This window comes from Phoxinus phoxinus, assembly GCF_949152265.1.
Source record: "Phoxinus phoxinus genome assembly, chromosome: 24".
NCBI lineage: Eukaryota > Metazoa > Chordata > Actinopteri > Cypriniformes > Leuciscidae > Phoxinus > Phoxinus phoxinus.
Window position 1 is genome coordinate 10887879 of NC_136899.1, and position 24723 is coordinate 10912601.

Sequence of the window (24723 nt, forward strand, 5' to 3'; positions counted from 1 at the left end):
GTTCTATGAATGGGTGTAGTATGAATGTATTATGGACGTACTACATTCGCCATGTTGTCATTCTCATGTGACCTAACAGCATCAGTTATGTCGCTTCACTGCCATTGACAAATCAGATTCAGATTCATTCTTTATTGTCCTCGATAGAGGAAATTTGTTTTCATAGACTGTACCAGGAGCAACATTTAACACGCATAACATGCACATACCACAGAATTTTGTACAAATAATGACATATTGCAACAACAACAACAAAAACATTTACAGTAAATAAATTAGGCATTCAATGCTCTTATAGCTGAGAGTACAAAACGTTTCCCTAGCCGTGATTTTTCTTTTTTTCTTTTAATGGCGGCTCCCGTCCAAATCCTCTCCCATGGCCTCATGGGATAGTAAAGTGTCCATCATATGCGCAGTTTAGAATCTCAAAAGAAGAAAAGGTTATCAGGGTACTTTTTGCCTATGCTCTTTTATGAGTAGGCTACTATGAATTCGGATGTTATAGTGCTACACCTTTTACACCTTTAAAATATATGTATCACAACAATTATGTTGAATTAATGCGAAAAAATTGCTAGTTTAAAAAATATACATGTAATCTTTATTTCAATCCACCAAACTGTATGAATGACCCCACATAGACATGGTATGCGTAAAGGGATGCACCAAAATGCATGCAATGCATTACAACAGTCCTTTTGGTGTTGATGCTAGTTAGTAAGCCATGGGTCAGATGTGACGCTTGCATGGCTTGTGCATGAGGTTGCGGGTGCTGACGTGCCTGATGGTGTAAGTGAACAATCTCACCTGCGCTCCGGGATAAACCCCGGTCAGGATTAGATACAGGTGAAGTTGCAGAGCTGACAGAAAGAGGATTACCTTCCCTGGTCACTGTGCCTGTAAGAGGCTTTTATTCCTCATTCACCCTTTTCCATCGGCATAGCGACCCAGGCTACGAGCACATCCCCCGTTCCCCTGGGGGCCACCAGGACCTGTGGGTCACCTTGGCTACGGGACCAACATGCCACGCCGAGGGCGCAACAGGTCTAGGATTGGCTCTGTAGGTAAAGGGTTTCTGGACTTCTGGTGGAGCGGCCACACGTGAGCATGTGGGAACAAGGGATGGGCAGATCGGTCCTGAAATATTCATACTTCTGACACTGATGCCACATTTAGGAACGATCCTCGGTGGTTTATTAGAATCCTTAAATTATTTAATTAGCATGACATTTAATATGCATCATTAGGTTTAAAGGGAAAGAGAACTTATAGCAGATAGTGTATCTCCACATGAGCAGAACGCTGAAAAGCACAAGTCATCCCAGCAGGGTCATTCTCAAAAACAAAAATTCAACTTTTGTTGATTTTCCAACAAAATACTGATTTTGAATTCAGTTCAGTTAATTTTTTCTCCCATAAAAGTTGATGGTAAGTATTTATTAACATTGGCATTATTGCTGTTAATAAGGACAACCTGAATTGTATTAATTTTATTTCACACATTAAGTAAATGTAATTAAAAAAATAATAATTCTAAGATGGTGTCAGTCACCTCAAAATACTTCTAATCAGACTATAATAAATGTATTGTTTATTATATAAAAATATTATTTTTCTATGAAAATCTTTCACACAAACATTAAACAATGTAAACCAATAACATTTTAATGAACTGATTTGAGCAGCCTCTTCTTACTGTGAACATTGACCTTGGAGTTTTACAACTTTTTAAGATTTAACATTAACAGAACATTAAAAAAAATCAAGGGACAAGCATTTTAAGTTATATTATTAATTACGTATTTTAAGCTTTAAACAAAATGATCCATACATACAGACACTTAATATTAGTATTTAATAAACATAACATTATGCCTTTTATATATATATAAAGTCTCTATGAAATCTTTTTCATAATTGAAAAGTCAAGGGCAAGATTTTTCACCATAATTTGATAATGACCGAGGACAAACACAGACAGCAATGCTTGCTATTCACGTTTAGTGTTCCATGAAAGAAAGACAATTTTGTTGTAGGAACGACATGAGGGTGCCTTTGTTAATATTCAGTCAAAAATCACATTTATTAATTTGTAGTTTACCCTCAGAAATCACAAAAACTTTACATTTCTTAGAGATATCAGCATTGATATGTTTAAATACTTGCCATAGGATTGAATACATAACTCGGCCATCCCTAGTGGGAGACTGTAGCTTTATGCAGTTTGCAAATGAAGAGCCTCGTTTGAGCATGTCATATTTGCTTTCTTTGGATTTTGTTTGGTTGTCTGTATGACCTCTGTACTGCTATAAAGATTTCCTGGTTCACTGTCCTCTTGAACCCATTCCAGTGCCATTGTGTTGCCGTAGCAGAAAATTCTAGACAATAGAGGAATTTGACACCCATTTGAACAGCACGACCAAAGTCTGACTAATCAGAGTAGTATAATACAGACGGAGAGATGTGCAGTGATATTGCATGGAATAAGAGAGGCCCGCTGAATGAATGCATGCAGGTATAAGAGAATGTGGTGGGTAAAGTGAGCACGGTTACAAAGGCATAGGGATGAATAATGCAACCAAGGGCTATTCATAATTTAAAAGCATGCTGCTTTTTAGTGGTGAAAATCTGGCGGATGGCCAAATCTCCACACTCACCCCACGCTGGGCCTAGGGTCAAACTCAGTGATATATATATATATATGTATATAAGTAAATTAAATGAATATTGCGTCTTGCAGATGCAGAAAGAAATGAAAATATGCTTACGTTTTTGTAAGTATTTTTTTTTTTTAATATATGGAAATCAAGTGTTCAATCATGTTTTGAGCTGAAATGTTGTGGCACACTTTTCTTCATCGATTGTTGACAGTGTTTGGGTGTGATTTAGTCGCACAAAAACGGAACAATATTGTTTCTTTCTTGGTCTTTATCTGAGGGCAAAAGTCAGTGCAGCTCTTAGCTTCTCAGTTTTATCAGCACATGTTGGGAAACTTGTGAATTGAGTACTTGTTGATAATCTTAACCAGGGCCTGTGTGTCCTTTATGAAACTGGTAGGTGTCCAGTCTATGTGCTACTGCACATCATTTACCAGTGTGTTGCTGATTCAATGGTTCTGTGATGTTTATCAGGTACAAAGTGTCTGGCGGTCTGGCCATTAGTGAGTAACTGAAGCTTTTATCTGTCGCTGAATAAACTTTTAAGCCACATCTCATGGGCCTTGTATCGATCATTAAGATTGAATGGCTGAGTTGGGGATTGGAAGAATAAGTATAGAGGAAAGAGAAAATGAAAGCGTGAGAGGAAGAGAGAGATCATTCAGAGCGGGAGATGTGATGTATGATGAAAAGTGTGTCAATCCTGATTCTTTGGCCCTATTCAGAGTACATCCTCATGAACGTCTATGGGTTGCTTTGATATCTTTATCTGTAAATGTTTAAAGCTGTGGTTCTCAACTGGTGGGTCATAGAAGGGAAAATATAATGCTAAATGCAATAAAATAACACTCTTAGAAAAAAAGGTTCACTGGGGTTCTATGGTTCTTGACTCAATTTTAAAGAACCAATTTTAAAAGCCAAAAATGTTCTATAAGGAGAAATGTCTTAAATGACTGCATAATAGGCCTACTTTCATTTTATTCTAGTGATAAAGCGTTTATGAGCTGTTTAATTCTTAAAATCGAATCAAAATAAATAAATAATTACAACTAAATTAATTAATTAAAACAAAATCCATAAAATTATCTTATGATGGGAACCTCTACCTAAAACCCCCTGTGCACACTGAAGAAGGCACGCGCCGAAACGCGTTTGTGCAAATAAAAAGACTATTTATGCATAGTGCGGCCTCTCTCCTGTTCTAAATATTCTAATTATTCAGGCCAGCACTCTTAAAGTTTACGTTTAATCACTGAGTGAAGCCCGCTCCTATTCGCATTTGCTATGAATATTAACAATTTGACCTTCAAACACGAACCCTTTGAGAAACAACATAGCATATGTGCCTTCAGGTAACATTTCCATCATAACAAGGAGGAGCAAATGAACAGGAAGTAAGTAAGCAGGTTTAGTAGTTTCGATCCATATCGTGGACACCAGCGTGTGACTCCCGAGCAGTGCCTGCGCCTTTAAATGTAAGGTTTTTGTGTTGTCTGACTGCGGGTAGTGCTGTAGTTAGAAGGGGACAGAGAAAGCGCGTTGTCTGGAGGGAAACCATCTTCTGTCACTGCAAAGACACAACGGAGTGGAGCCTTATAAAAACGTCCACAGATTGACCCAAATGACACGGCGGGAGAGGGTTTGGGGCTTGTCTGTTAGAGAGGCTGACTGGAATGGGAGAAGTGACGCGTGTAGTCCATCTCTCCACGCCCGCTTTCGATCATGCAGCAGCTGGGTAAACTCTCCTGTCACATCCAGAGCTGTTATTTACCGAGCGTACATTATTTATTATGTGCAGGAAATAATAATTTGGCAGTGGTCTGTGATGCTGCAACATTTGAGAGGGAATCGCTGCGTTCAGCGTACGAGTGTCTGCGTCTCATACAAGAACCCACGCGACGCGCCGCAATCGCTTCTACACTGGACGCATAGAAGCCGTACGTCATCGCATAACGTTTACCTCACGGACCAATCAGTTGTAAGCTCGAGGCTGCTCCTGAATAAATGACATTATTTTGATCGATTAATTTAATACTATTTTTTCATTTTATTTCATTCATTTTAAAATGAAATATTATTTAATATGCACATGGTTAGAAATTAAATATTATTTGATATAAATTATTATTATTATTATTATAAATATAATTATTAGGCTATATTAAAATATTATGACTGTGATGTAACGTACGTTTAATTATATTTTACTTGTAAAATCATTTTATTTCATTCGGACGGCGAAAATGAATGAAGTTGTTAGAGTTGCTCTGCAGAGCGTCAAGAACAAAACAAAAACGGCTACGCAACGCTTTAATGGGAAGATGTACGCGTTATGACTCTCCGACATAGTATTATAAATGTTCGAATCAGGCGCGTATGGTGACTAAAATGCTGTCTTGGTAGGGAGCTTGCTAGGTTTTGAGACACAGCCATTGTATCATTGCTTTTCGTTTCAGCGCATCGTGAATAAACAGGTGTTTCCACGGAATAAAGAGGCTTTTATAAAGATAAACAAACGCACAAGGTTTCCTACAAAGGTGTTTGCTGCGCCATTGTGCTCCCATCAGCACATTCTATACAGGGGGTCCCGTGGGCGTCGCGCGTATTGCTGTATTGGTGACGGAGCTTTTGCTCGCGGATGATGATGAGGACGATGATGAGGAGGAGGATGGGGGGAAATGAAAGAGACGGGGAGGGCGTTGCACAGAGGGAAACGTCATTGACACCAGGGGCGGCTTGCATCAGCACACAGTAGTAGTGTTTAGTGGCCAGCGCACTGAACTGTAAACTATATTTCTATGTCTGTTCTTCCTCCTGTCTTCTTCCACGCACACTCACGCTAGCCTCGCCTCTCTCCCATCACTCGAACGGTGCAGGACCCGCGTGCTCGGCCGCCGGCTACCGCAAGGCAGAGGATGAGATGTCCGGAACCACATCACAGGCGGACCCGATAGATGCCACAGCGCGGATCGTGCTGCTCAACCGAGCCCAAACCACCAAATTTTGTGACAACCATGTCAGGTGAGTTCATTTATTGTAGCGAACAGGAAAATGTTACATTGCAGTTTGAATTTATTCTAGCTTGTTTTATTGTGCGCTTAGTGTATTATTTGTTTAAAGTGAACATGATCAAGTATCCGTTGTTATTGTGGTGTTTTTGTGACTGTAATTTTGCGGGTTTAAAAGAATGTTAAAGATGCTGCAAACAATTGTATCTTTGTTCTAGTTCTCCAAGGTTGTCTTTTTAAAAGAGATGGAAAAGACTCTCCTCTTTGTTGTTTAGTCTAATAAATGCAAAGGATCAGCATTTAACTTGCACTATCAACAAGAAAACAATACTATAATATTTTTGCTTGATTTGTTTTTTGTTTATTTGCACTAATGCTAAAACGTTTAGGGTCAGTAATGTTTTTGAAAGAAGTATCTTATGCTCACCAAGGCTCCCTTTATTTGAAAAACAAAGCAAAACAAAAAAATAGTAAAACAGCAATATTGTGAAGTATTATTACAATTAATAAATAACTAATTTGTATATGTTTTAAAATGTTTATTCCTGTGATGGCAAAGCTGAATTTTCAGCGTCATTTTTCAGTGTCACACAATCCTTCAGAAATCACTCTAATATGCTGATTTGGTGCTTCAGAAACATTTCTTATTATTATCAAGGTTGAAAAAGGTTGTGCTGCTTAATAGGTTTGTGGAAACCGTGATGCATATTTGTTTTTAAAGATTCCTTGATGGATAAAAAGTTCAAAAGAACAGCATTTATTTGAAATCGAAATCTTTACTGATGTTACTGTAAAGAATTTTTAAGTCTTTACTGTCACTTTAGATAAGTTTGATGCGTCATTGCTGAATAAAAGTATTACCGGTAAAAAAAATTCAACAACAAAAAAAATTGTACTGACCCCAAACTTTTGAACGGTAGTGTATATACTGCTGAACATTTTTATCAAGTTGCTTAAAAGTCTCATCGATTTTGTGTTTTTACACAAAATTAATAAATAAATGATAAAATGCGATAATTTGCGTTGCTTCAAAAAGAACTAAAATAATACACTAAGATTTTGTTTTATCAAATAAATTAAAGCTAGGCTATACAAAATTAAAGATGTCAGATTCTCAGTAAACAACAGTGTGTTGATGTTGGTTTGAAATGCTCCTTAATTTTTTCCCTTCAAAAAGCAGCTCGTTCACAGTTCATTTAGTGGTTTCAAGTAATTTCAAGTTCATTTTGATTTGGACATGACCTGAAGTGATGGTTTCAGAGTGATTAAGTTGTTTACTTAATAATTAGCCTGTCCATTTTCACCAGTTTTTCAGATTTGCGCACTTCAAAGAGGGGCAATATCCCATTGACAGTGTGATCAGCCAGTCACTCCTCCCATTTTTCCTGTATTTCGCAGTAACTCTCAACTTTTTGTTTTTACCTGTTATTCTTGAATTAATTATTAAAATTAAGCGCATTGCATTTAATGCCTCACCACCAACACCGCTGTTCCAACACTTTATGGTCCAACATAAAGATCATCTTATTAACCTCTAATGCTATGAGATTGATTACAAAAACCGCTTTAATCAAGTTAAGGTTTTCCCTCAGGGAAATTCCATGCTAAATGTATGCAAGTACGCATTGAACGCGACATCTGAATAGCTTCCATTAAGTGAAGTACTCCATCAGAGATTTCCTGTGAGTACACCAAGGTCATGTTCCGGGCCGTGCTTGGCTAGAGTTCATCTGCAGTTCCTGAACAAAAAGTCTTTTGGTCTCCAAAGTGCCCAAGTCCTCTAAAGACTTGAGTGTTTCTTCATCTGTTGGATGGCGATTATATCAGTTTGATATTTGAAATTCTGCTGATGACAAAATGGCTTTATGTATATGATTGTGTTCTGAAAATTATAGGTCAATACTTGTAACAAAAGCCTTATAGATTTGGATCCCAGATCACTTTCATATTAGTGCTATAATATGGAAGCTCATACAAAATCAACCTCTCAGTCCCGAAAACACTCACCCACACACACTTCATCGATCCACCAGTATATTCTAAAGATTCGATTCTGCTCTAAAAGGCTCTATTTTGGTTCCTGCAACAACATTAAGGCGGGCCTAGAAATCCGTAGCCCTTTTGTCATTGGCTAATTTCAGGTCAGATGGAGCTCTGACCTTTTCTGCTCATCAGTTTCTCAGCATAATGCATCTCTGACTGGAGCAGTGGAAATTTTTAATAAGAATTATCTTATGCCTTAATCTTCATGTTTTATTTACCAACTGGTCTCTGCTTCCCATTGCATTGGCATCAATTGGTCACCTGTCAATCACAAAGTAACCAGATCAACAAATCCAGCAGAGCAATCATCCATATCAGTCTTAGGGTAACCCCAGGTACTACACATTATGGCGACGCCGCTTTGGGTTTCTGTGTGTGTGATTGGACCGCTGAATGTTAATGAAGGGGATCGTATGAATGGTTTCAGCCACTCTTTGATGTCAACGATAGCCTGTCGTACTTCCAGGTCAGCTACAGAGCCGCTGTTTGATGCCTAGTGTGGGTTACACTGGGTGTGTTAGGCTGTGAACTTATTGCCGATGAGCCCAGAAGGGTGTCATGTTTACAAAGAGGACCACGCTAGCACATGCTGTATTTTAGAAACATGCTTACGGTTTGATTTACACAATAAGTGCCTCCAGATTGCGGATATAAAACACCCACACAAACTAATTCTGACTCCTGTTTAGATTTAGATGGGCAGCCTTGGGACGGAGGCACATTTGTAGTCCCGGAGGTTATTTTTAGGGATTTTTAACAGCTATTTTAATGACTGTAAAACATTTACTGCCGCAATCAGCTATTCAAGAGCTACTTAGGGGTTTGATCAATACAGATAATTGACAGACATGCCGAGAAACATCCATCCTAACAGCGCAAACACTTATTTTGGGATTGTTTATCTAAATTTAATGCAGTGAGCAATGAACTGTCAGGTGTTTGTGAAAGCATATGGATCCTGGCTTGTATCAAAACACTTACGAGTGCTTTTTTTTTTTTTAAATAGAAGCCTGAGTAGAGCTAATCCTAAATTTGTGCTCTTATGGCCCTGATTGTATATATATAGATGTTTTAAAATAGTTTAAAGCTGATATATTGCTTTTAAACACATACATTTTCCCTTTTCTCCCTCTAGCACGGCTAAATACGGGATCCTTACCTTCCTGCCACGGTTCTTGTACGAACAGATCAGGCGAGCGGCTAATGCCTTCTTCCTCTTCATCGCTCTTATGCAGGTATGACACTTGGGATGCTCAGACAACTGTATGAACTGCGTTTTCTTTGTTTTGAGGACCTCAAAGTACAAAATGTGTTGCTCATGTTGGTCTCTTTCTAAAGGGATATCCATCTGTGGAACCATACTGCTTATGCTGACCATATGACTTTTCGTTCATTTGCCAACATGTCCATTTGTGTATTATATCCATTTTTGGAAGTGGTCCACTATTTCACTCTCATCCACTCTCAATAACCGCTGCCACGTGATCCAACTAGATAGGCCAGTGTTGCATGAAAAAGACTGAGCAAATAGGCTAAATAGCTAAAAGGTTTCTTCTTTGTGTCATGTTGTTTACTCAATACGGTGCTTTCCAAGGCTCATGTCATTCCAAATCTGTATGACATTTTTTCTTTTTCTGTGGAACGCAAATGACGATATTTTGATAATGTACTCGTAACAATGGGAGATGACTAGAGCTTTTGAAACTTATGAAAGGACCATAACTATCATAAGAGTAGTCCATACAACTTGTACACTATATTCCAGATCTTGTGAAGCCATACAGATTAAGATTCTGTTTTTGCTACCTTATCTTTTTCATTTTAAATGGGACTTTCCCAAAGCATGTTGTTGTAACAGCAGAGTAAAGTATCTCATTTTATGTGTATTTGTATACATTTTCAAATGCAGCAAATCCCTGATGTTTCCCCAACGGGTCGCTACACAACGCTGGTGCCCCTTATCTTTATTCTGACAGTGGCTGGGATCAAGGAGATCATTGAGGATTATGTGAGTATTCTGCTGAATGGAGCACTGCATTGCTGTTTAACTGTCCAGACCTTGTTTTGACAACACTGGATAAGTGCATTGTCTTTGAAATTCAGTTGAATTTTTTTTATGAACAATGCTGATGATATGTCACGTGTTGTGTTCTCACAGAAAAGACATAAAGCAGACAATACTGTGAACAAGAAGAAGACAACAGGTTGAGTGTTACAATCATATCTGTGTAACTGGGTTAAAAATTAACTAAGGCAACTTGAAAAAATGCAAAAATGGCCCCAAAAATTTCAGGGCTAGAAGTGCTTTGTTACGTAACATTTTATATATTTTGAAATACTTGATTTGGCCTCTCAAGTTATGGGTTTAGTGCTAATCATTGCATGACGGTACCATGACGGTAGTGACTGGTAGTTAATAGATATTTATCAAAATATCTATATTCACTTGCAGCTAATTTGAAGTGTTTTTTTAATTAAAGTTCTGAAAACACCATTAATATATACAATATTAATCATTATTAATACTTAAAATATTTTTACATCTAGCTTACCTTTGCTCTTTAAGATCACAGATTTAATAATTTTATTACATTTTAATTTTATATAGGGTTTATATAATCATGAGGAGAGATTTATATATTCATGAGGATAATTTTTCTGTTGATGTCCTTGTTTTCTAGTACTGCGTAACGGAGCATGGCAGACCATCATATGGAAGCAGGTAACCCTGTCTTTGTCTCTTTCTGCATCTTTTTTTTCTTATTCTACTCCTTTTGCATCTCCCTCTTTTCGGTCAATGATGCTTTCATTTATGTTTTGGTAACACCTTCGTTTTTCAGTTCACCTCTAACTGCTGTTTTTTTTTACATCCTGCTGTTTGTTGCTCCTCTTTTCTTTATTTCCAAGCACTGCAATCTATTTCTTAATCTCATTTTCTCCCTCCTCATGCTGTTGCAATGCTGCACCTGCCCACTAGGTGGCAGTGGGAGACATAGTCAAGGTGACCAATGGGCAGCATCTCCCGGCTGACATGGTCATAGTGTCCTCCAGGTCAGCACCGCAGTGTATTTGTGTGTCTATCCGTGGACTTTGTTGTGCTGTAGTGTGATTTATAACTGTGAAAAATAAGTTGAAATTGTGATTTTGGGAATATGTTTCGGTGAAATATTTTTGTGTGTTGTGGTTATATTTGTGTTGTGCTGTTTTGAGTTCAAAATCTGCGACTGTTTATCTCACAGTGAGCCTCAAGCGATGTGCTATACTGAAACATCCAACTTAGATGGCGAGACCAACCTAAAGATCCGACAGGTACATATTATAAGAGTCGTGTGTTTTGTATAATGTGTTCTAAAAGTGTAACATCAGGGCTCCATACTGCGACTAAATGGTCGCATTTTGCAACCTTTTTTCCCGTTGGTCCGATTAAATTTAGTTAAGGTCACACTGGTGCCACCACCACGTTTCTCAATTAATAAGAGCTGCCATTTCTGTTGCATATGAGGAACTCCAAACGAAACAAAAGCAGAACGAAACCTCTCTGCTTGTTTGAGATGCACAGGCTGTTTATCAGCTCGGATGAAGAATTGACATCGCAGCGCGAGCTCAGAACAGGTTTACTCACGGGGCAATCTCGATTATGTGATATCGTTACTACACGACGATGAAGCACAACTAGATGAACGGACAAGAGATAGAAGGCTTTTCACTCCACAAATCACCAGCATTCCCCATGGATTTAATGTAGCACACTAACTGTAACCAGGGTATTGGGGCAGAAACAGTCGGCTGTTTTTACATTATTCATTTCAGGGTTTGCACAACCTTTTGAGAGTAAAATTCAAGCACTTTTAAAGGACTTTGAAGTGCTTCACACTTTTTCCAGCACTTTGAAGCTCTAAATATTATCCAAAACATTTTTTTTTTTCATCTTTCAAAGATTGTCCCCTTTTGTAAAACTAAAAGTTTCAAGATGTAGGAATTCTATCACTTGGTGGCAAAAAACACTTATTAAAAAAGGTTACCACTTTCTAATATTTTTTTTCCCCCACATGTTTTGCTTTTGAGTTTATATTTAGATATTATGAAATTACTATTATAAAATACCAAATCATCAAGAAATAATTTTTTGTCAAAGTTTGACTTTTTTGTACTAAAGTATTACTTAGGAAAAGTCACAAACTTTGTGGCACCGGTGTTAATGGTCTCAAATGTCAATCTGGAGCTCTGAACTTACTTTGTTTTTGTTCCTTGTGTTCCAGGGCCTCTCACTCACAGCTAGTTTTCAGTCTCTGGAGGAACTGATAGCTTTGACTGGTCGTCTTGAATGTGAGGGGCCAAACAGACACTTGTACGACTTCACTGGAACATTGCGCTTAGACAACCTCAAGTACGCCAATTCACTATTTGAAATAGTGTGAATTTAAAATATAACACACATACACACACTTTATTCAGTGACCATGTGCTTGAATTACAGCCCAGTTCCACTTGGGCCGGACCAGGTGCTGTTACGAGGCGCCCAGCTCAGGAACACGCAGTGGGTTGTGGGAATTATAGTCTACACTGGACATGACTCTAAACTCATGCAGGTAAGTAAGCTCAAAAAAGTTGGATGTGTTGTTACTGTTAACTAAAACAGCTAAAAATGTAAATAATTTTCGTTAATTGAAATAAAACTCAAATGAAATAAAATATAAATCAGATGAAAAACGAACAAAAAAAAAAAAAATTGCCTTGGCAACTAACTGAAATAAAATAAGTTAAAGTAATAAAATTAAAACTGAAACAAATATAAAAGCTAAACAGAAATATTTAAAAAACAAATAAAAATGACAAAAGCACATAAAAATTACTAATTTATTATTTCAATAATTATTTCTAAAATGTTAATAAATACAACAATAGTATATAAATAATACAAAAATATTATTTTGGGAATATAACAAATGAGTAATGGAGTTTTCTTTTAATAAATTTGTAACAGGGGAAAAATCAATTATTTGAAGGAAATGCTATGTAAATGATCAGAGTGTTATGGTTTTGCAGTCATTTACAATGACACAGTACTTTTTTTTGTAAAGATTAATCATAATCAGATCTTTGATAGAGTCTAGGCTATTTTAATTACTTTTATAGGTTAAAACATGAAGTTAGTATAGATGTAAAGTCTCTAATGCTCACCAAGGCTGCATTTATTATTATTAAAATTCATTAAAGATAATTTTTACTATGTATAGAGCATTAATATAATGTTTCCACTTGCAGAATTCCACTAAAGCTCCACTGAAACGCTCTAATGTGGAGCGTGTGACAAACATGCAGATCCTGGTTCTGTTCGGGATTCTCCTGGTCATGGCGCTGGTCAGCTCCATCGGGGCCGCCATATGGAACGAACAGCACACGGATAAGGCTTGCTGGTACCTTTCCCGTGCAGGTAAATATACACAGTGAAACCTGCTTTGCCCTTTTAGATGTGGATGTGTGTCCTTTTCACTTATTGCCACATACTAGCCCTAAATAAATGGTTTTGATAATTTTGCATATGTTATTGTTTATGAAATAAGCTTATGTCATTGTCTATCCAGGTGACATCTCCCTGAACTTCTGGTACAATCTGCTGACCTTCATCATCCTCTATAACAACTTGATTCCAATCAGCCTACTGGTTACTCTAGAAGTGGTCAGATTCACACAGGCTCTCTTCATTAACTGGGTAAAATAAGACTATATATTACCAATTACATTGGGATCAACTGATCACTAGTGATGCACCCAAATGAAAATTCGAATTTCTAAAATTTGTGAAATATAAACATTTAAACGTTAATAAACTGTAATAACTCGATTTCATCACAGATTTATTAAAACGTACACTAAATAATGTATACATCACTAATAGGTTAAGTACAAAATATAATGAATATGTAATACAATGCATATATTTATCAAAATGCTCCTCTCTACAGTTATTTTTTGCATCACTCAATGTTAAAATACAAATTTTTCCAAACGGTACCCAAACCATGACCAGAGAACTGTGATTCAAACTGAAACCTAAGAATTTCAACCGTTATGAATGCATGCTTTGTTCTTCATGCGTATTTACAGGATGTTGAGATGTATTATGCCGAGACGGACACTCCCGCTATGGCCCGAACATCCAATCTGAATGAAGAACTAGGCCAAGTGAGGAGAAGCTCTTCTTGTTAACTTTTACAAATGTTAATCTACCTTGACTCCAATACGCCTCATTCACTGTCTTTTTCTTTTTCAGGTAAAATATCTATTTTCAGATAAGACTGGCACTCTCACCTGCAACATCATGCACTTTAAGAAGTGCACCATAGCTGGAATTACATACGGGTAATTGTGGTGTTCTTTTGCTTTCGTACATCAATACACTCACATTATCCTTGTGCTTTGCGTCGTTCTGGCTCTATTAGGGTGCATTGATCTGTTACTTTTTGTTTATATTTGTGTGAGTGGCCACTGATCTATAACGCTGTCTCCAGGCACTTCCCAGACCTGGAATGCGATCGATCCATGGAGGACTTCAGGTCAGATGCCGCTGATTCTATCTGTCCTGTACCCTGGCAAATATTACGCAGGTCTAAGAGGGTAATGTGCATTATGAAATTATGTTGTCCATTACATCTTATTTCTGTCTGTCTTTTTGCAGTCACCTTCCCTCTACAAGTCATAATTCTACTGAGTTTGATGATCCTGCTCTTATCCAGAACATTGAGAAGAACCACGTAAGAGCTTTTTAGCTGTCCTCTGTTATACCCGGGATATTAAAACACAGGTTCTTGTGTATCTTGTTTGTTAATAGTTATCTGTCCTTTTCTCCTTTTCTATAGCCCACATGCCCCCAGATTTGTGAGTTTTTGACCATGATGGCTGTTTGTCACACTGTTGTACCTGAGAAAGAAGAAGACCAACTTATCTACCAGGCTTCCTCACCAGGTACCACAATATTCTTATTGGTTTCTGATTGAAATTTAAAGCTTCTCCTTCAGTTTGATTTAATAGTTAACCACTTAATTGTCACGCTTAAAATCGTTTTCATATAATTGGACAAAATGATTGACACAGAACATTGTCACAAAACAAAATTTCACTAATCATTCAACATGAGTTGAATATCCTGAAGAAACTGTTTGCAACATTGATAATAATTTTAATGTTTCTTTAGCAGCAAATCAGCCTATTAGAATGATTTCTGAAGGATCATGTGACACTGAAGACTGGAGTAATGATGCTGGAAAATCAGTGTTGCTTTCACAGAAATAAATTACATTTTAAAATACAATAGAAATCAGTTATTTTGAATTGGTATTTGACAATATTACTGTCTTTACTGTGCTTTTGTCATTAAATAAATGAAGCCTTGGTGACTTTTGACTGATGTTTCCATAATCTTGTGTTTTCAGATGAAGGAGCGCTGGTTAAAGGTGCCAAGGGTCTGGGCTTTGTTTTTACTGCACGAACACCACATTCAGTCATCATAGAGGCGGTTAGTGTGTGTTTTCTTGCCATTAATAATAAGAACTCAAAACATACTGTTTGTATGTTTTTGTGTTAAATTTGTGCTTTTTTTATTGTGTTTGTTTCTCAGAGAGAAAAAGAGCAGACATATGAGCTTCTTAATGTATTAGAATTTTCCAGGTAGGAGACAGCTGTGAACTCTCACACCATCACACATACCACATCACAAACACACATTGTCGTGTTTCAATACATGTGTCTTTTTTTTTTTTCAGCAATCGCAAACGGATGTCAGTGATTGTCAGAACACCTACGGGCAAACTTCGACTTTATTGCAAGGGAGCGGTGAGTGTTTCATAAACCACATAATTAGCGTGGAGACAGAATGTACAGTAATGTTCAAAAGTTTGGGGTTGGTTAGATTAAAACATTTTTTTTTGTCTTTTAAGCTCATCAAGGCTGCCTTTTATATGATAAAAAATACAGTAAAAACAGTAATATATCAAACATTCTTGTCATTATAAATGTCTTTACTGTCATTTTTTTAATGCATCCTTATAGAATAAAAGTATTGATTTCTTTAAAAACAATATTACTGACCCCAAACTTTTGAATGGTAGTGTTTACAGTACATATACATTTATATTTTGTTAGTTTCTCATAATTAATCATTCCTTATGATGTTAAAGCTTATACTCAATGTGGATAGGATTATATGGCACAAGCCATAGCAATGTAATGATGCTATGCATGTATTACAGGACAATGTGATTTTTGAGCGTCTGAATGAGACGTCACAATATAAGGAACTAACTTTGGCCCATCTGGAGCAGTTTGCCACAGAAGGTGAAGAGTTTCTCAAGCCTGTCATTGTTTGTCACAGTTTATCTTTTCTTTGGATTAACTTTGGTTTGTGTTTGTTTGCATGCGCAGGGCTGCGGACACTTTGTTTTGCATATGTGGACCTTGAGGAGGGAGCGTATCAGGAATGGCTGAAGGAGTACAATCGTATCAGCACTGTGCTAAAGGACAGGGCAGAGAAACTGGAGGAATGCTACGAACTCATAGAGAAGGTGCATAATATATCCCATGCGTATCACTGGAGAACAGCTATTATATTTGATCAAGGGATTGTTTGATAGTGTGTTTTCTCTAATAATTGGCAAGAAAATGCATGAACTGTCTCTCGCATATGGCAAGAGATGGCCATAGAGTCAGATACAATTGAAATGGTGATAGATTGTATATGGGTGTGCTTCAGCTGCAGTCCTTTTATTGGTCAACAGGTGGCACTGTAACATTACATTTTCACAGCTCTGAACTCATATTGTGCAGAATGTGGTACTCTGTTGTTTTCTCATTAACCGCTACAAGCTATTAACTCACTGACTCCCCATCAGGCCGGATTACACAGTATTGCAAAACTTAGAACTTACCGATCAGAGATCTAAGCCCCAGGACACAGACGCTGTTATATAGAGCAGTGAAAATCCAGTTTGTTGGGGTTTTTTTAGCTTTTCAGGGCTCTGGCCCAGATTAGTAGTCTGAGGAGGGGTTGGTATACCACAGTGAGGATAATTACCTGCACCGGTCTGCCAAAAGCCCCATAAAACCAGAGTCAACAACACTGCTGTGTTACCTCTGCACACACATATAAATACACTAAATATTCCCTTACATACGCATACATGGAGGGAGAGAGAAAATAGAAATAATTGGATAAGAAATGGTAAAAGATGAAGCGGCGTAAATGAGAGCAGATGGAGTGAGAAGGTGTGAAAGATGTTGAGGTGTTGTGTTACCTGGCTTTATTTAGGAGTGCTATTACTTTTCTAAGAAATCAGACTCAGGATTTTTGCCTGTGGAGAATAAATTAGAATTCAAAAATCCCATAGAACTCGAGCAATATCTAGAAACCAGGATATAATAAAGACTTCAGGATCAGCATCACCCTAGCATCACAATCCAGTTTATTTTCTGAAGTTAGTGAACAATCTAAATTCAAAATTACAATTTGAAATTTAACAAAGAATTAATTAAAATAATTTAATAAATTGCATTTATCTGCTGTAATTTTAGTTTGAATTTAAATACATATTTCACACTATAAATTATCCATAAACATTTTATCATACACACAATGTGGTATATTTTCCAGAAACAAGACTATATTAATAATTAGACCAATAAATGTGATCTAATCAAATGAATACTGTCCCAATTAAATTCAAAGTCCAATTCATATTTATGTGGGGAAGTTACAATTTAGATTTTTAAAGTTTAAATTATAGATTTTTAATTCATAATTTTTTTTCTCTTTTCTTCTTCCATCTTCCTCTTTCAATTGTTTTCTTTCATCTCTTTGTAACGCAGAACTTGCTGTTGTTGGGTGCCACTGCGATAGAAGACCGGCTGCAAGCGGGAGTCCCGGAAACCATAGCAACACTCATGAAGGCCGACATCAAGATCTGGGTTCTGACTGGAGACAAGCAGGAGACGGCCATCAATATTGGTTAGTGTCATACATGCATATAAAAATCAAATGTAAATTCATGTCCCAGTTACAAGTAATGTTGTCACATTTTCCTAATGAAATAAACATCAAAAAACGAGAGAGAAAAAAGAAACCAAATACAGTTCTAGTTTGTATTTTTACACTAAGAATGTAATTCCTGTTCTATTTATTAAAACTAAGTATACATAACATTAACTTTAGTGTTTTTACATTTATACAAAAAATATAACTAAAGGCATAAAGGCAGCAACAATTTAAACAAATTTTATTTGTGAACTGGTGTTCAGCTGTTCTTTTTAATAGTCAACTTATTTTCGGATCATCAGTCATCAAGCTCAGTAAACACTGGTCACAGACACGGAGTTGGAAATCTATGACTGATTATAACATGGTTTTGCAGTTGTGGGTGTTTGACAATCATGGCAGCTCCCAGGTTAATATTAAACATTTAGTCCTATGTAAAACAAAAATACATCAGTGGATTAAAGTTCTGGGTCTGTTTCGCTGGTTTTATAAGAGATATGCGTACTTGTCAGCTGGACAGGAAGACTAGTTAAACCACTTAAATCAGACAAGCAAACCACCTTAGGCTGGTTTAAGCTCAGCATGGATGACTTGAAAATAAAACTGGAAAATAAGCTTTTCTTTTTAATAATATAACATGTTTCATTACTGGTTTGTTTGGAGACTTTTTGTATAATTTACATATTATATATATATAAATACACACATATGACAGAATACATTATCAAACAGACACTGATTGAAAACCCACTCCCAGATTAATGGAGACGTGGAAGGAAGGTCAGATAGGCAGTCAGGCGGGCGCTGCAGACAGACCGCTCAAAATAAATTGGGTGAGAATGGAGATAAAGCACTGGACAGCAGACAGGCATTAGTGGGTAATGACAGATAGACAAAGAGGTTAAGTTGTTGTTGGGGTGTGTACGTGTGGCTTTGTGTAACACCTCTACTGTAACTCTCCTCTGTGCCTCAGGTTACTCCTGTAAGCTGGTGTCACATGGCATGTCCCTCATCATCGTCAATGAAGATTCCCTGGATGTAAGTACATATTGTGTATGTATATGTGTGTGTGTTTTCTCTGGAGGACGCTGGGTGTGGACGGGTGAAGAAAGTGTGTGTCTTTTGTTCTTGTTCTCAATGATGACACCAGACACTTTAATTACCTTCACCTGTACATGATGAAAGCCATGATGGATCATATGTGCTGCGTCCCAATTCACCCACAAGCATGTGCTGTTTTTGTGAAGGAAAAATTACGTACTTTTGAGTGTGTAGCAGAAGAGTAGGCAAGCTTTGGGACATCGTTATGTGGATGCTGTCACCGTTTAAACTGCCCTGTCAATCATCTTGTCACAGTTAAAATATAATTTATTTTCCTACCGTTTCGGAGAGAAATGTAGTAGTTCTCATGCGGAGAACTCTCCTTGTGTGTTTGCACTTTGCATAATGATGCATTTAAAAGTTAATGACCAAAGGTATTATTACAAAAGTTCGCAATGCTGTTCCAGATTAAATATAATGTGGATAACATTGAATAAAAATATTTTCGTCAGGTTAGCTACTGATAATTAATCACTCCCCTTTATCTAAACCTCTGTACTTCACCGCCGGACTCGCACATCCGTCATATTTGTAGCTTTTTAACACTTTTTATTCTTGTTTGTAGTTCTAATCGAATCCTCGTCTAATGCGCAACGGGTTGTGGGGAATATTAACCGTTAGAGTGTGCAGGGATCTGCACTTCGGATTCAAACCGGAAAAAGTAGACCATCCGGATATCGTTGGAATACTCATTTCAACGTACTACGATTTGGGACACACTCATTCTAATTTTTAATACTATTTGGGACGGATAGTATGCGAATTGGGACGCAGCAATGGACACACACTCATTAAGCACATGAGAAAAAGCTGAATAACACACACGGGTGTATCTTTAATTATAAGAACATTTCTGTCCCCTAGGTTGATTTTAAAGGAAGAATGCTTTAACGAACGCTTATGATTCTAGTTTTAAAAGGTGAATTATAATAGCTATCAATTTTAGCTATCAATCTCTCTGATAATGTTTTCCTTATTTTTCCTCTACTCTGTTGTAAGACAACTAGTCCGCTCCTCTATTTTTTCTCACACACAAGGTTAATTACTTCCAGGCAAAGATAGTCATACTAGGGCGCTTGTAAAGTCTCAGATCTCTGAGAACAGTCGGCCAGACAGCAGAGCATCACTCACTCACACACACATACATGCATATAAGCACACATACACACACAGACTGAGCAGAGATCTGGAAACAAAAGCCACCAGGAAGAAACAGGATGACTGTTGTGTTTAATTTTTTTCCCCTTGTTTAGAAACACTGATAACGGTTTGTAAAAATACAGTTGGCAGATTTTTGGCTCTTATTGTTTCCAGTAATTTTGTTTGTAAAATGAAAACAGTATGTTCAGATGAGTCGGTTTAGTTGTTTTTGGATTGAGGCTTTAAGAGGCCATGCTATAATTGCAAATATAATTATGGCTGAAGGGTATTGTTACCCCTAGCATCAAATTGCTTATTTTAAACTCGCATATCCACTTCAGATGAGAAGCATGAGTTTGCACAAGTGCCGAATGTCAGTCAAAATATTAGAAGGAAAAAAATATTGATCCTGATCAAACTGATAAATATAGCATGGAATGTTTTTTAGGCGCATTTTATGTACTCTGCATGTTTCAGCGCAGGATGAATTTTCCAATCAGCATCCAGAACTTTATCTATTTTATAAGGGCATATTAACCATTCCCATTTTATCAGTATTACTCGCCAAGTCTTTTCATTTGACTTGTTTGTTGATGTCAAAAACATGTGATGAAAATTCAGGCTCACTGTGAAATAGTCCCATTAGGCTCAATCTAAAGCCTATGGCCCAGCAACAAGATTTTGTGGTTGTAATGGGTGGTGATTAATAAATGATACTGTTGTTTTTGTTCTGCTCTCTTATGGGCCGCCATTTGCGGTAGTCAATATTGTACTTTTGAAAAATATCCAACTACATTATAGGATTTATTGAATGAGTGTTTAATGGCTTTTTATTTGGACATTTTATGCCACTAGTAAAAAGCACAGTAAAATATTGACATTTTAAGGAGATGGGCGGTTCTCGTCTTGGTTAAAATCTCCTAAAGAATTCTTTCTTATCTTATCGAGCACTTAAAATAACCCACAATACCTCAGACACTGCTGGGGTGAGCCTAATGTCACAGCTGTGTGTTTTTGTGTGGAGGGTATGAAGAGTGTATTGTGTTTGTGTGCGTGTCAGCTGCCGTTTCATGTAACGCACAGTTGGGCCAACACATCACGGTCCTTCATGTCTTCCTCCTTTCTTTCTTTCTGTCTGTCATCTATATAATGCACAAATAAGTTTGTTCGTCATTGTTGATGGTGTGATTGGTCAATTTTCTCAGTCTCTCCTGTCACACAACTTCTCCTCCGTCTGTCAGCGGCTCCCAAATTTACAGGAACAGGGTGTGCATTAGAGTGTGTTCGAGCATAAGTGTGTGTGTCTAGTGAGGAGTAACGCGATCTCCTTTTGGCGCTCCATCTCGTCAAAACAAATTCTGCCAGCAAAGCCTCCTGGGTAAACATGATGGCTTTTGACTCAGACTCTGTGACAAGTTCCATCTGTCACTCTGCTGTGACACACACACACGGTCCCATTCAGACAGCTGGTGTCCTTGTAACACACATGGAGTTATTCTTATCCAAACATTTTCTTTGCCTCCTTCCTTTGTCGTGCATATTCTTTCCGTGGCCCACACATATTCGCTCTTACTTTCCCAGACACACACACACACACACACACACACTGTCTGTCTGATCTTTCTGATAGGCTGCATTCCACGTTTGCTGTCACACAGCCTGCATTACATGACTTACACAAACATGCTCACTGTAGTCGTCATTAATCATACACACACAGGTTGTGCTCCTGTTTCCTCATCCCTATGTGTAATATGAATATTATACACCGAGCTAAGAGGTCAGCACGTGCACAAGATGGCTGACATGTAATCGAAATCTCTGTCGCGCACATTATTTAAGGGCCAGAACATTACAGGCATCCACTTTGTTTATGTTTTATAGGTATGTGGTGTTTCTGGCATTTAAAGGGATAGTTCACCCTAAAATTAAAATTCTTACCGTTTAAGAAATTTCCATTTATTATACCAATTATGCCCTTTATGAGATTATTTTGTCTGTCAAACACAAAAGTAGACATTTTTGAAGGTTCATGCAGCTATTGCTATACAATGACAGATCATAGCGCCTACAAAAAGTACCATAAAAGTGGTTCATATGACTTAACTATATTTGCTAAATTTAAGTCGAAACCTTGTGATGGGATTTTTTTTTTTGTCCTTTTTAGAGCTTCACTTTGAACTTGTATGGCAAGAGACAAACTTTTTTAGTGTTTCAGTAATCATTCAAATTGTTGTATTGTGAATGTAATCTTGATTATTTATTATACCTCATTTATTGAAAGGATAGAACATTACTTGCAAGTTCTGAGAGTATTTTAAATTGAAAAAAGGCCTTTACAACAACAGCAATCTTTAGTCATGATTAATTCAGATTATTACAAAGCCTCTTGTATATTATTGCTTTTATAAAAAGTTTCTATGTAAAAGTATAATGTGCACAGGCTTTCATTTTATATATCATACCGTTCAAAAGTTTGTGTTCGGTTAGGATTTTTTTTATATAAATATATAAGCTGTGGTGTGTGTGTGTGTGTGTGTGTGTGTGTGTGTGTGTGTGTGTGTGTGTGTGTGTGTGTGTGTGTGTGTGTGGCCTCGCTGCCTTATGCTTTTTATGACACAACTGCCATGCTACACTGCCATTGAACAGATAAGGTGACCTGTCATATGTCACAGCAGTTGGCCTTAATGTCTCACTCACTTGTGTGTGTATGTGTGTGTGTGTGTTTGGGAGATTTCTCTATGAATGGAGAATGTGATCTGTGATATGTAACACCAAAGGGGCCTTTCTCTCTATTCTAAATATAAATGTGATAAGATCCCTTTCGCAGGAACCTGAGAACACAACAAAGCCCCAGTGTGTGTGTGTGTGTGTGTGTGTGTGCGCTTGTACAGTAGTGTGTTCTATAAATGTATGTGTGTTTGTGAGAACATGTACTCTATTCAGTTCCCAGCACAAAGATATACAGAAAATAACATTTACCTTGGATCATGAAATACATTCACTTTTGATTTCTGTCAGGGAATGACATAGAAAAATGTACAGCACATCAAAAATAGGGGAAGTCTGGAGTCTAAATGAGTCCTTAATGGGTAAAACACTAGTTTTCTCTAGAGTGTCTCAAGAGTTCCTTGCAAAAGGTCTTGATAGAAATTATAGAATAACAATGAAACTGCATCACCAGCAGCTGTCCAATAGCGTCTGTCCACTCATTCCATCCTGTCAAGCAGATTTCACCACCTGAACTCACTCAACACATGGCTGAGTCCCACATCTTTTGGGAGACACTAGTACTAGTCTTTCATATTATTTATTTATTTACCATTTATTTTAAGTAATTTTCTAATCTTTCAATAGATATGCTGAATAACAATTAGGCCTTTTTTTATTAACATGAATGCATTATGAATGAATATTGAACAGTAGTATTATAAATTAACCTTAACAACATTTTCTATTTTATTGTAAATAAAAAAAACATTGATAAACGGAGAAAAGCATGTTTTTGTCAAAAACTATTTCCTGATCGGATTCAGAACAATGATCAAAGCACAGTTGGAGTAGATCGTCCATCAACACCCCTAATGCTTGCACAGTCTTATAGTCGACTCCACATTTTATTCAGTAACATTAGGCAGTTTTGATTTATATGCTGTTTAATGTTGTTGATTGCATTTTACATATGCATCTGCTTACATATATGTTTGTTCGCATGTGTTTTAATCAGGGGATTCAGTAATCTTTCAGAAGAAGTCATAGCGCCACCTACTGTATAACAGTGAAAACATGGAAAGCTGGAAAATTCCGGCCATTGCGGGGAAAGAGTTAAAGGGCTAGTAAAGGTAAAAGACATCATTAAAGTATTTCATGTGACTCCAGTGGTTTAATTCGCGACGCGAGTGCTTTTTTTGCACACGCAAAAAAGCACCACTTTATTAACAAAATATTAATCTCCAACTCGCGTTCACAAGAGCGTTAAGACGCATGCGTGTTTTGTTGATGCAAGAGCAGACTTTATTGCGTGAATGTGCATTGGAGATTCATATGTTTTTTATTTATGTTTTTTCATCTTGAGGACACTTTGGAAGTTTGCTCAGGAAGCCTAGTAGGCCCTGCCCCACTGGTTAGGAACCCCTTCCCTAAAGTCAAATTGGCATGGTTATGGTATGTGAAACTGTATGGCTTGAGTTTGCATGAATGCAGGGTGAATTCTGTGTTCAGTGTGTGGTTTCGGGTTTGCCCAGGGATTAAGATTTAGTGACTGTTGGCGGTTCCCATGGACACGGCGCTGGCAGCCGTGATAGCTAGAGGTTTGACTGGCACGTTCTTCAGGCTTATTAGCACCTCTGTGTTGGAGTATTAGGATGTTTACTGCAACGCAAAGCTAATTGCTCACACACACACAAACCCACGCACCCACTCATACACAAAGATTTAGAAGGTCATTAATGTGGTCATTTAATTGTTAAATAAACAAGATGTGCAAACAGTCCTGTTAGCCCCAGATAAAGACTTCTAAACTCACACCCTGGTGAGAGACACATTGACACATCCTTTCTGAAGTTAATACTAAATCGAAGCAGCCGTGAGTGTCTAATGGAGAGAGTGGAAAAGAGAGAGCTGTCTTTAATAATAAACTGAGTTAGCTGGGAAATTTTGTCGGTAATGAATTACCAGTAGCAGTTTTCTTAGGCCACTGTTTACACACTGAGACACACGCACAAATGCTTTGACTTTCAGCACTCAG

At 37.4% G+C, this 24723-nt stretch overlaps 1 protein-coding gene across 10 annotated transcripts in view; it reads left to right on the forward strand.

Annotated features, from left to right (window-relative positions):
• The window catches only part of atp8a2 (ATPase phospholipid transporting 8A2), a 50435-nt gene that overhangs the window by 5469 nt on the left and 20243 nt on the right, over nt 1-24723 (forward strand). For 2 of the 10 annotated variants that reach the window (XM_079602075.1, XM_079602071.1), the window contains 23 exons: nt 5534-5678; nt 8844-8943; nt 9618-9716; nt 9867-9912; nt 10390-10430; nt 10686-10759; nt 10948-11017; nt 11968-12095; nt 12186-12297; nt 12974-13142; nt 13294-13421; nt 13817-13894; nt 13983-14071; nt 14221-14265; nt 14388-14463; nt 14569-14674; nt 15142-15224; nt 15327-15376; nt 15472-15541; nt 15958-16042; nt 16130-16269; nt 17570-17708; nt 18709-18773. In XM_079602075.1, the coding sequence (XP_079458201.1) occupies nt 5534-5678; nt 8844-8943; nt 9618-9716; nt 9867-9912; nt 10390-10430; nt 10686-10759; nt 10948-11017; nt 11968-12095; nt 12186-12297; nt 12974-13142; nt 13294-13421; nt 13817-13894; nt 13983-14071; nt 14221-14265; nt 14388-14463; nt 14569-14674; nt 15142-15224; nt 15327-15376; nt 15472-15541; nt 15958-16042; nt 16130-16269; nt 17570-17708; nt 18709-18773 (2138 nt within the window). Of the gene's footprint in view, nt 1-912; nt 1065-4048; nt 4393-5500; nt 5679-8843; nt 8944-9617; nt 9717-9866; nt 9913-10389; nt 10431-10685; nt 10760-10947; nt 11018-11967; nt 12096-12185; nt 12298-12973; nt 13143-13293; nt 13422-13816; nt 13895-13982; nt 14072-14220; nt 14266-14387; nt 14464-14568; nt 14675-15141; nt 15225-15326; nt 15377-15471; nt 15542-15957; nt 16043-16129; nt 16270-17569; nt 17709-18708; nt 18774-24723 lie in introns of those variants that run through there. The other 8 variants (XM_079602072.1, XM_079602069.1, XM_079602073.1 and 5 more) reach the window with 7 other exon arrangements.